Here is a 12160-nt window from a genome sequence, read left to right as displayed (position 1 = left end):
TTTTCTACCAAATTATATGTAATATCTAATTATTATATTAATATTTAACTTGCATTGGAAAGGTTTCCGCGACCTCTCGCGAGATCTCGGGCAAAAGGTCTCACGATTTATTTCCAGAACATGATGCATGATGGGATACACTAAGCCTCGAATAGCGCTCCGGAGCGGTATTTGAGATAGTGTGGGTTTAGTGTGTGTAAAGGGCACTGCGCTCTGGTGTTTTTAAGACCTGGGACAGTCTTGCGCACTTATTTTCTGTCGCGCGCACGCGTTCTCAAGTGGCCAAGACCGCAAGTGTGGGTATTTGGACAAGGGGACTGTTTCTCTTACCGAAACTTCATCTGTGGTTTGCATCAGCACTCGAAGAGTCCTGAAAGTCGCAATAAAGAGACGTTCTGATCATTTTTAATACCATATTCTTGCATTCTTGAGAGAGTATATTTGTGTACTACCTGAGCTCGGTCTTGATCTTCTCGTAGTCCTGCTGGGACTGTAACTTGGCCTGAAGTCTCTAACGAACAGACGGGACGTTAGTGAGAGTAAACGAGTCAACTGTTCCTTTAATAACCGCTCCTCCTCATGAAATGTTTCTACCTCTATATGCTGTGCTTTATTGGCCAGTTGCTGTTGCAGCAGAGCGACGTGATTGGCTGTTCGCTCCTGGACTTCCTGCAGCAGACGCTGAAGTCGTCGCACTTCCTGTTCCAGACGCTGAATGTGACGGTCTCTCATCGCAACCATCGCCTCCAAATCAGCAGAGCTACAAATCAGACGAAATTCATTACCATCTTCAATTAAATCAAAGAACTAAAATCTTAAGACAAACTTTTTTTATCTGGTAGTATATTTACATTTTATATCTATTAACATGTATATAGTACATTTTATATTTAGCAATATATTCAGCGTCTACATTTTGTAATTTTTTTTACATATATAAGTATATTTAAAACATTTAGCAATATATTTAGTATATTTACATTTATGTTTAGTAGTATTTGTATTTAGTACATATTATATTTAGCAATATTTTAAGTATATTTACATTTATATTAAATAGTACATTTATATTAATATATTTAGTATATTTAAAATTAATTATATTTATATTTAGTATATTTATTTACATTTATGTTTAGTAGAATATGTAGTACATTTATGTTTATACTTTACATATATATTTATTTACTTATACCTACAGTATATATTTCATTTACATTTAGTAGTATATTTATATTTAGTAATATATTTACATTTAAATTGACTGGCGCTTCTATTTAGTATGTTTACTTTTTTTTTTTTTTGGTATTATATTTGGTATATTAACATTTAAAATTATTTATGTTTATATTTAGTATGTTCACACTTATATTTAGTAATATACTATTGTTGAAAATATTTTTTGTTTAAAATGTGTATTGGACAATTAGCAAAGTCTTTATAAGAGTTAAAGTCTTACGTTGGTGATGCTGCAGTAAACACACACAGATCCTGTAAAGATGAAGACAGCAGGTAGAAAGTTTAACTAAGAAACAAAACTAATAAACATTCACTAAAACTAGCAAACAAACCCTGGTTTACGCCACACAGCTTCAGTATGGAAATATGACACATTACTGTAATTCAGACCGTTGCCGGGAAACAGACAGAAATATTTCGAATTGTCTCTTTTCCACGTTTATATGATTTCAGACAAATATTCATCATGCTTATTGAAAATATGCAAAGAAGAAGAAAAAAAATCAATGTATGTCAGTGCAATCAGATTCTGACTGCATTGATTTAACCTTTGACTCGCATAGAAATATTGTACAAAATAAATTATAAACAAACCAACGAATAAATATTTTACACTTCGATAATCACAAATTATGCCACTGTAAATGCTTAAATGACTAGAACAAAGGATTTAATTAATCCATAAATCTTTTATTACTTACAGTGAGGTCTAGAAGTAATTTTTAGCATTATGAGAAACTGATATGTGCACAATTTCAGTGTGAGTGTCACTGATCATGTGACTCTTCGTTCAAACCTTCAGCTTTTTACACTGAAGCTCAAGATGACAAGATCATGTCACGACAGACCAAGCAAATACTAAGAATATTTGTACTTTAAAATGTGCCACAGAAACTACAAAGTGGTTAAAACACAGGGTAAAAAGCTGAAAAAGTGTGGCAGCATCTAAAATACACATTTCAATTAATACAAATACCCAGAAACGGACTCTATAATCAAAGTGACTGACATATGCAGTGTCAAAACACCTCGAGCTCCTACGAACATTTAGCCAGAATGAAACGAAGCAGCACTTACCATGTGTTTGTGGATGTGCTCTTGATGCAGAGACGCTCCTGACGCTGAGCTCCAGCAAACTGACATCAGACCAGAGCCCAGAAGAGAAGAGACGAGGGGAGAGACAAACACAGCCAATCAATACCCCTGCAAACAAAGAGCTCCATCAATTCATCAATAGATCAATAGCAGCAGCTGACGGGGGAGGAGACCAGATCAATCAATCAATCAATCAATCTATCTAGAGGAGACGTGCATTCAGCTGCATGCATATGCAGATGTGTATATTCTAGGTCACCATTTCAGTTTTCACTTTTTAATGACCTTTTCAAGTTTTTTTTGGTGACAAATTTAATTTATAAAATTACTAATAATTAAGTAATAAAATGAAAAAAAAAAAAAAAAAATCTAAAATTTGAACTGAAATTTCTTAAAAATGAAAACAGAAAAATAAAAATTAAAAACTAATTCAGAATGTTAACAAAAACCATCATAGTGTTTCAATGATTTTCTGAAATAACACCGCTGTCTATTAATTTAAGCTCATTAAACTGTGTATAATTATTATTATAAGTCTACAAATATCAGCAAAATATTGTTTAAAATAGTGTTAGATGAAGAATAGATGCATATGTCACACTGCACAGCTGTGATGTTATGAATTTATGTATCAACTCTATATCCACCTGAATTTAGAACAGCATACTATCTTAATATTATGATTTTTTGCCGAAGCAATCCTGTTTGTTTTTTTGCAATATCCTAATATAGTATGCACTGAGGTCATGTGATGATGATAATAAAAAATATGAAACAACAAACGTTAACAATAAACAATAGAATGATACATTGTTAAATGATACATTCTATTGTTAATGTTTGTTATACTGTTTCACTTTTATTACTATTGAGTAGTGTGCAGTATTCCATTCCAAACATAATTCATATATCATTTAATTTTTCATATCCAATATGTTGTCATCGGTTTATGATCCCATGCTAAATTCAAATGCATATCTGAACTACATCTGAAATCTGTTTTCGTCAGCAGCTTTAATGAGGATGTTTGAGCGTCGCAGATGACATATTGATTGTCTCTATTGGTTTTATTGATCGTGATGATTGATTTGGAGCTCACAGGACACAGTATTGATTTCAGCACAGCCGGAGGAATATAAAGAAAGACCCAGAAACCAGACCCCATCATTTACAACAGTTTAGCATCTGCTAGCAGAAAATTACATTCACATGAAATATAATAAAACTGACAATGATTTTCAGACACATCTGTTATAATGCTGGTCCTGAGATTGTTTAACAGAAGAAAACAAAAACATTTGATTTTTTATTAAATATAACTATGATTTCATCAGTTGGATATGAACTGAGAAATTAATGTTAACAATCTGACATGCACAAAAGCTTTGGTTTCATATATGCATATATTACGTGTAGTTATGAAAATACAACCACTTTAATATGTGCATATTTTACTATTTAAACATATTCTCACGGTTTGTTTTCTGCTGAATTGTTTAATTACTTACAGGAAAACGATCTCTCCTTCTGAACAAAGAAAATTATGCACACCAGTCCACCTCAAAATCCAAAAGCAGTCCTCTCACGGATCAATAACTGATCAATGATCAATAACAGGCCTCAAATGAGCCATCCATCCATCTATCTAGTTTATTTTAGTATCATTGATATATCATAATAAGATTTATTAATATTTTGAATCAGTTTTTATTTTTATATTTTTATATTTGTATATTTTTATACAAAGTTTAGTCATTTTGTTGTGTGTTTTTGTCGTTTTAAGCAGTTTTGGAGGGTTTTCATATACAGGTGCATCTAAAAAAAAAATTTAATATCGTGAAAAAGTTGAAAAAGTCATTTCAAAAAGTGAAACTTTCATATATTTCATATATTCTAGAATAGAAATTCTAGGTTCTATTCTAGAACCAAAATCAGAATTGTGAGAGATAAAGTCGCAAATTACCTTTTTATTTTTTATTCTGGTGGAAACAAAAAACAGAATTGCAATATGTAAACTTGTGAAGAAATACCCCTCAGAATTCTGAATTTATATCTCTCAACTCTGTTCTTTTTTTTTCAGAGAACTGCTAGAAAAAAGTCAGAATTGTGAGATTAAATGTTAGAACTATCTTTTTTATTTTTTATTTTGTGGCGGAATTTAAAAATTGTTTTTTTGCAAGAGTTAAGCTGGGAGCGAGAATTCTACATTTAATTGATCTCAGAATTGTTAGAAACAAAGTCCGAATTGTGAGATGAAAAACCTTTTATATTTAATTCCGTGACCAATTTCCATCAATTCCAGCACAATGCAAGTTAATGAGGCCTAGGTACTTTTACGAGGCATCTTCAATTCAATTCTGAATGATGCTCAATGCGTTTATAACATTATATGAATTTCTGAAAGAAAGCAGAAAATGGAACAAATGTAGAAATCGTGTGAATGCTACGGCTACTTTAATTTTCCTGAGCTTTCCTTTAACAAACCCTGAAATAACCTCCAGAGGAAGAGAGGTGCATCATTAAACAGCTGACCGCTTCTTCCATGCGTCCTGTCATTCTAAACCACATCACAATGGACCTTGAGCCGCGTGTGTCTGTGTCTGAGGGATCATCATCTACCTGTCACTTCCTAAACAGGGCATGTGTTATTTATATCGGCCAGTAGACAACAGCGTGCTTAATCTACAAAAGGCCGTTCCTCCGCGCCCCAATGTCCGGCTGCACTCGGGATCTCCTCCGTCCAGCAGCGCTCATGGTGAGTAACACCGGCTTCACCGGGATTTAGAGATGCTTCGTGAACCACCCGGACATTTGATTGAGCCAGATTTTAATTAGAGATCAACCGATATATCGGCCAGCGCCATTAATCGGCTGGACCATTTTGAGATGATATTTGACCATTTTGTGTAACTTCCAAAATAATATTATTTTCCATATAGTCCTAATGTACTTTTTTTTTTTCAAAATGTTTTTTTTTTTTAGTTTAATATTGAGTTCATTTAATAGTTAGCACCTCATTTGATGCATTAATCTTTTTTAAATATTTAATATAGAACTGAAGCAATGCAAATCTAATTAAAATAATCAAGGTAGATTATCCCATTGTTTTTTCCACCTAAATTAATACAAATAATAACCATATTTAAACATTCTCATTTTAGGCTCCAATATAAAAATATATAACACTCAGCTATATTTAGCTACATGTTTTTTTGCTAAAATTAATGTTATGAAAAATGCAAAAATATAAGTAAAAAAAGCTGGAGCACAAAAAAACAATTTCAGTCTTTCTTCTTCAAATTTTCATGTTTAATTTATGGTTAATTACCATTTCTTTGTAATTAATTGTGAAATTTACTAGCAATTGCTAAGTGAAAAATATTTTTTTACATTAAATTTCTATAAGTGTGTCCTGGCAGAAAATCACAAGTACATTTTCTGTTCAATTTACTTAGGCCTACATTTACTTTAATCTTAAAATTCAACACAATGCGATTTGTAATTCTAAATATTTGTAAACACTTGTGAAAATAATTTTTTTTCAGATTAACATGCAAACTAGGTCTTATTTGTTTTTACAAGTGTGTCTAAGACGTTTGAGTGATGTTTCAAATGAATCTCTGAATCTGCGTTTTTAATTGATTCATTCAGAGTTTGAGCTGATTCATGGAAGTGAATCAAACTTTAAAGCAGCTTTTCTTACTTAAGTTTGAATAAGAAGGGAAAAACTAGTTCTTTAGGAAACTGCTCGAGACGTGTCTAACTAAAGATGACCTGAATGTTTGTTTTTCAGGCACCAAAGAAAGCAAAGAAGAGGGCGGCAGAAGGAGCGAACTCCAACGTCTTCTCTATGTTTGAACAGGCTCAGATCCAGGAGTTCAAGGAGGTCTGATCACTTACCATCATGTCTGTCTCTGTCTCACCTGAACCAGCATCCTTACAGGAATAGTTCATCCAAATTAATATTCTGTCATCATTTATTCCCCATCATGTGCTTCCAAACATGTATGACTTACAGAGAGTCAACAGAGGCTGTCAGAATCCAAAAAAGACTAAAAAAATTAGCACATAAAAGTTTCATGATATGAAATTTCATGCCCTCTGTCTTATGATGCTTTGTGTGAGGAACAGACCCAAATTTATGTTGTTATTCACATATATAAAATCATATATACATTTTCTATAGAATTGTATTAGAATATTAGAAATTTTATAGGCCTATTAAAATTAATTTAAAAAAAATATATAGATTATAAATAATAGCAATATATATCGTAAAATATTATTTTACTTAATCCAATTTTTTAAAGGATTTTTTAAAAACATGTTATATATATAACTGTAAAATGGCAGATGTGTCAAAATTATATCAATTAAAATTCTAAATTATATAAAATAAAACTACACACACACACACATATAGTAGTTTTATTTTATATAATTTATATAACTTTTAAAATAATTTGAATTTTGTCAGGATAACTGGCACATGTGTGGCATTGCCAGGGTCTGTGGAGGACAATAGCTTCTCCTCAGATTAACAATGATCTCACTGAATCAGTGACGTCTCAGACAGAGAGCCTCTGAGCAGTGACATGTTCCTCTGGGTTTATTTGCAGGCATTTACCATCATGGACCAGAACAGAGACGGATTCATTGACAAGAATGACCTGAGGGACACGTTTGCAGCTCTAGGTTGGTTTGGCAGGTTTTTACCTTCATAAGACAAATTAGATCATAAAAAAATAAGCATGCAAGTTCATTAACAGATTCTTCTCTGGGCCTGTGATCATCTTGTGGTTTTTTTTCTTCAAAAATTTGAGTTTATACCTTATTGTTCGACGCGGAAGTAAGCCGCTTTCTGTGAGTGTGCGAGACTTCCGGTTCATTAGCCGCTTTAGGAAAATAACAAGAAGAATAACAAAGTGCAGTGAATGGTAAAACTGTTTGCACTACAAGCCAGTGTGTTCATAATTTAAGATAATATAAGCTATATGATATAAATAAAAATAAGAAATAGTAATATATATATATATATATATATATATATATAATAGTAAAATCATAGTAAATATAAAACAGAAATAGGACTCAAAAACTCAGATTCGGTCAAGTTTAATTGCAGCTTGTGAGCTAGCACATGTGTTGAATCACATTTCCCATCATGCTCCTCTTCTGTCTCGTAACAGGCCGGCTCAACGTGAAGCAGGAGGAGATTGATGAGATGCTGAAGGAGGCGTCAGGCCCGATCAACTTCACCGTCTTCCTCACAATGTTCGGAGAGAAACTCAAAGGCAAGTTTTCAAGCGATGAGACATTGGTATGATCTTGAACATTGAAAAGCAAGTTTACTGCATTAAAAATCAATTGTGAGATACAAAGTTGCTGCCTGCATAGAACTTTTCAAACTGGAGATGGTGATGTTTTGTTCAGGCCTTTTATTGCTAAACTAATCTGTGAATCAGAGAGTTTGATGGAGGTTTGTTTGATCGCAGGAGCCGATCCGGAGGAAACCATCCTCAACGCCTTCAAAGTGTTCGATCCCGAGGGGAAGGGAATCCTGAAGAAGGAATTGTAAGATGTTCAGTGCATTATGCAAGCTGTTTTAGCTCGGAAACACAAACACTTGGCCATTATTGTTTTGTCTTGTGAATAACATGCATATGAAAGAAACAAATTAACCCTCATAACGCATTTGGGTCAGTTTTGACCCAGTAGAAATACATAAAATAGCTTTTAAGACCCTCAAAATACACACCATTAATTTTTTTCAGATTTTTTAAAAATTATTTTTTAAGACATATAAGCATTTAAAAAATGCTTTCACATTTCGTGTTCAGATCATTTTTGACCCGGATATGTATGGAGCACCATAGGTGTCAAAAACACTTTTATTAAATTATCTATCAAATTATATTAGTGTCAAAAATGTTGGTAAAATATATTTGAGCCTTTTCCTCATATCTCACACACTTTAGGAACTGAATTTTGTTGCGAAACTTGAATAAGTACGTCTATTGACGAAGCAATGCGGCATGAAAAATTGATAACTTTTTTTCATCTGAAAGTAAAGTTAAAATAAACTTACTGTGTTTAGTTTTAAGCAATACTTTGCATTTTCACTATAAATTACCATTATTCATGTTCTTATCAGTTTTATTTTAGTATCATTTATATTTTCTGTTAATATTTTGAATTTAGCTTAAAAAGTTTTGTCATATTTATTTAATAATATTTATTATACATATTTCTAGTAATAATTATATTTATTATATTTGATCATTATTATATTTTATACTACGTTTATATTAATTTTGTTTATTTCGGTTTTAGTTAGGCTATTTTAGTACTTCAGTTTAAACTAAATGAAAATTAGAAGACTGAAATAAAAGAAGTAAAATGAATTAATTTTGTTCGAGTATATTTATGTTGTTTTGACGTTGTTTCATGGGAAGAAAATATGTAGGTTTCAGTCAATTTCATTGAATCCGATGGAGTTAATATTGGAAATCTCAGATTTTATTTTCTTATAATTTCTTACAGTAATATATTCAATTAAGACGTAATTTTATATAATTTTTACAATATAAAATATAATATCCAATTTTTGTTTTGGTGTTGTTCGTGTGTAGTTTGAACATTCAAAGAATTTAAAATAATATGTAAATATGTAAAAATGCAATAATCATTATTATACATTATATACATAATAAAGATTTGTGTGTGTGTATGTATGCATATATATATATATATGAAGTTTTTTTAAATGCATTATGAGGGTTGACATTTATTAAGAAAGTGTGTTTTTCGTGTGTTTTTGATGCGTCTCTCCAGTATTACTGAGATGTTGACCACGCAGGCCGACCGGTTTTCTGCTGAGGAGGTGAGGCACGTCTCACATGTGTGATGCTTGATGGTTGCCGTGGATACCGTGTCAGCACCACTGACTGCCGTGTTGTTTCAGATGGAGCAGATGTTCACCGCGTTCCCTCCAGACGCTGCGGGAAACCTGGACTACCGCAATCTGGTCCACATCATCACTCACGGAGAGGAGAAGGACCAGGAATAGTTCACTCGCTCCTCAGCCAATCACAGCGCTCCCTGCGTGTTTGTACCCGCCCACTTGTTTATGACTGACAGGCTTGAAACAGGATGTAGTTACTGAAACAAGTATGTTCTGATTTTTTAACGTATGATGATGTTGTGTTGATGTTTGCACCTTTGGCATGAAACCTGTCAGAATTCACTTACAAAAAATATTGTTATTGGTAAATAAATAAATCAATATGAAATACTGATTTGAGTGCAAATGATTTTCTTGTGTGAAAAGGAAATAATTTGATCTGAAAATTAAATTGACACCATATGTGTTTTTTGTTGACTATCATCAGGCTTTTATGGCTCATATAGTCTGATACAGTGAGAATATGGAGGAAAAAACTGCTCTATTTTATTCAAAAACTCAAACTGAGCTAAATTATGCAATTTGCTCCAGATGCTGATATTTATATGATGAAACTCTGACGTTTGTACAAATTATACTAAAAGCGATTCATTTTTAACAGATCAGTTTTTAAATTTACTTTTTGGTGACCATACAAACTCTTTTTCCAGGATATGTCCTGTCCAGGATTTCTAAATAGCCTAAAATGTCCGGGTTTTGGTTTTGTTTTCCAGTTGTTTTCAGTGAATATCATTCTATCAGTCACTGAAGTTTGGCTGTGTTTGTGCGGGTGTTTTCTATCCCTCAGTGACTCTCAGAACAGGTGGCAGTACTTTTATTTTCTGCTGGGATAAAGTCAAAGCCTGTGCTGTTATTTCTGTGTGCAGCCTGTAATCTAATACAGTCTTAATGTAGCGGCCTGAGACAATGAGCAGCGCTGTCTGATCCCGCGCACTTTCACGGAAACCTCCGGGTATCTGATGTCTGACTATATGGCAAGCCGTTTAATATTTAATCCTTAAATCCTACTAGTATCTATTTTCATGCTACTAGTACTTATTTTTTTAGCTACTAGTATCTATTCCATTTCTTAGCCTATTTGTTGACTACTAGTGCTTATTCTTTAGGTACTAGTGCATTTTTAAAAATGAGAACTAGTACTTATTCATTATATACTAGTTCTCAGGGGCGGCGCTAAGGGGGCTGAAGCCCCGAATGTGTTTGTATCTTTCTATTCGCTATAATACCGGCCTTGCAATCCTTACAAATGAGGTTATTTGTTACAGAGCACTGTCATTGCGAATATATATATATATATATATATATATATATATTTAGTCAAAGTATATACGCAGTCTTTGGGATGCACACATACGCATTTAGAGCGATTATATGTTTTGTTAGCATGGTCTGTGGCAGACTTTTCTTCGTGTCAGGGCAATAATTCAATAAACAAGAAGTAAATATAAGCGGCTTAAATTGTAGAGACAATGATTATTGTGTTTTGCTCTATTTCACTAAAATGGTTCCAAACAAAGCCATGTTGTGCATCTCTAGCAGGTTCCATACTGAATGAATTTGCGTTTTTGAACGAATCGAGTGAGTCAGTGATCCACTGATCCATTCATAAAAAGTTTATTACTTCGTTCCTGAATGAATAAGCCGTTTTGAAAGAGCTGATTGAATAAATGACTCAAAGACTCATTAAGACAGTGGCTTGCCGCCACCTACTGGCAATTTTTATTTTTGATCTCATAACATTATTTATGCAATATGTGCAGTGTAAATGCATTACAAGTGCTAAAAAATAAGTGTATAGAGGCTCTATATTAGAGCCCTGCATGTTTAATTAGGCTATACTTGGCTTTTTTAAAATAAAAAATAAAAATAAAAGCACTTGGCCAAAGCAGAATTTAAACATATATAAATATATATATATAAATAGTACAAGTATCTAACAAAAAGTTATAGTATTTAATAAATAAGTACTAGTAACTAATGGATACTTACTAGACATATTTAAAAAGACACTAGGCACTATTAGAATAACTACTAGTTTGTAATAAATAAGAACTAGTATCTAATGAATAAGTACCAGTATCTTTAACAAGCTACTAGTACCTAAGAATAAGCACTTGTAGCTAAAGAATAAGCACTAGTAGTTAATGAATAAGTACTAGTACTTCATGTCATAAATACTAGTAGCTAAAAAAAATAAAAAAGTACTAGTAGCATGAATACTAGTATGTTTTAAGGATTGAATGTTAAAACAGCTTGCCATATGCTGATCATCTCTCAGCACCGCTGCTCGGGTCATGACTGCCAAAGATGACGGAGTTGTGTTAGTGATGTTTGCTGTTGTATTAAACACACACATAAACATGCAACTCAAGAAGAGTGTTCCTCTTCTAGTCATTGTGTGTTAGCTGTAGTGTTAATCCAGGGTCTGGATGGACTGGTATTGTTGGTAACAGACTGGAGCCGGCCAGCAGAGGATTATGGGTCAGGAGCTCCTGTTTCTCAGTCTATTTTAAAGCTTCTGAAGCTCCAGGACACCTGTATGAAAGAGAAAGAGCTGAAGAAACGACTGCTGACTGACTGATTTCATCACACTGCGGTGTTTGTGGAGTTTACTGATGAAACATGGTGTATTTGCAAAATGAGCATAAAACTTTTAACTCATTAAAGTGACAGTGACATCCTCCTCCATCACATCCAGCATTTAAGTGTCATAATGTAATAAATATAATAATAATTTAAGACCTGTTCAGTATTAAATAATACTTTACATTTTAAATATGGATTGCCAATAATCATGTTCTCATCAATGTTATTTTAGTATCATTTATAGTCAATGATAGTTTTTCTTTATATTTTGAATTA

General features: G+C 32.8%; 2 protein-coding genes across 2 annotated transcripts in view; one reads left to right on the top strand and one right to left on the bottom strand.

Annotated features, from left to right (window-relative positions):
* Nucleotides 1–2425, bottom strand: part of cux2a (cut-like homeobox 2a) — an 18880-nt gene extending 16455 nt beyond the window's left edge. The window contains exons 1-5 of the mRNA XM_016556189.1: nt 2317–2425; nt 1460–1491; nt 595–760; nt 453–511; nt 331–370 (exon numbers count right to left, since the gene is read on the bottom strand). Of these exons, the coding sequence (XP_016411675.1) occupies nt 331–370; nt 453–511; nt 595–760; nt 1460–1491; nt 2317–2382 (363 nt within the window). The 5' untranslated portion in view covers nt 2383–2425. The remainder of the gene's footprint in view (nt 1–330; nt 371–452; nt 512–594; nt 761–1459; nt 1492–2316) is intronic.
* Nucleotides 2426–5038: 2613 nt separating this feature from the next.
* myl2a (myosin, light chain 2a, regulatory, cardiac, slow) lies at nt 5039–9558 on the top strand. Its single transcript, XM_016556188.1, has 7 exons — nt 5039–5089; nt 6128–6220; nt 6954–7029; nt 7524–7628; nt 7830–7908; nt 9169–9217; nt 9299–9558. Exons 1-7 carry the CDS (start codon nt 5045–5047, stop codon nt 9401–9403), a joined length of 552 nt encoding a protein of 183 aa, XP_016411674.1. The 5' UTR covers nt 5039–5044; the 3' UTR covers nt 9404–9558.
* Nucleotides 9559–12160: the final 2602 nt, after the last annotated feature.

Source organism: Sinocyclocheilus rhinocerous, unplaced genomic scaffold (genome assembly GCF_001515625.1).
Source record: "Sinocyclocheilus rhinocerous isolate Xijiao unplaced genomic scaffold, SAMN03320098_v1.1 scaffold737, whole genome shotgun sequence".
NCBI classification, from domain to species: Eukaryota; Metazoa; Chordata; class Actinopteri; order Cypriniformes; family Cyprinidae; genus Sinocyclocheilus; species Sinocyclocheilus rhinocerous.
This window is presented reverse-complemented; position numbering and strand designations above follow the sequence as displayed.

What these genes read in the sequence shown, in the direction of transcription:
- myl2a (XM_016556188.1), top strand. Translation starts at nt 5,045, where the DNA reads ATGTCCGGCTGCACTCGGGATCTCCTCCGTCCAGCAGCGCTCATG. An exon ending in AGATCCAGGAGTTCAAGGAG is followed by an intron (nt 6,221 to 6,953) that starts GTCTGATCACTT and finishes GTTTATTTGCAG; the next exon opens with GCATTTACCATCATGGACCA. An exon ending in GGAATCCTGAAGAAGGAATT is followed by an intron (nt 7,909 to 9,168) that starts GTAAGATGTTCA and finishes GCGTCTCTCCAG; the next exon opens with TATTACTGAGATGTTGACCA.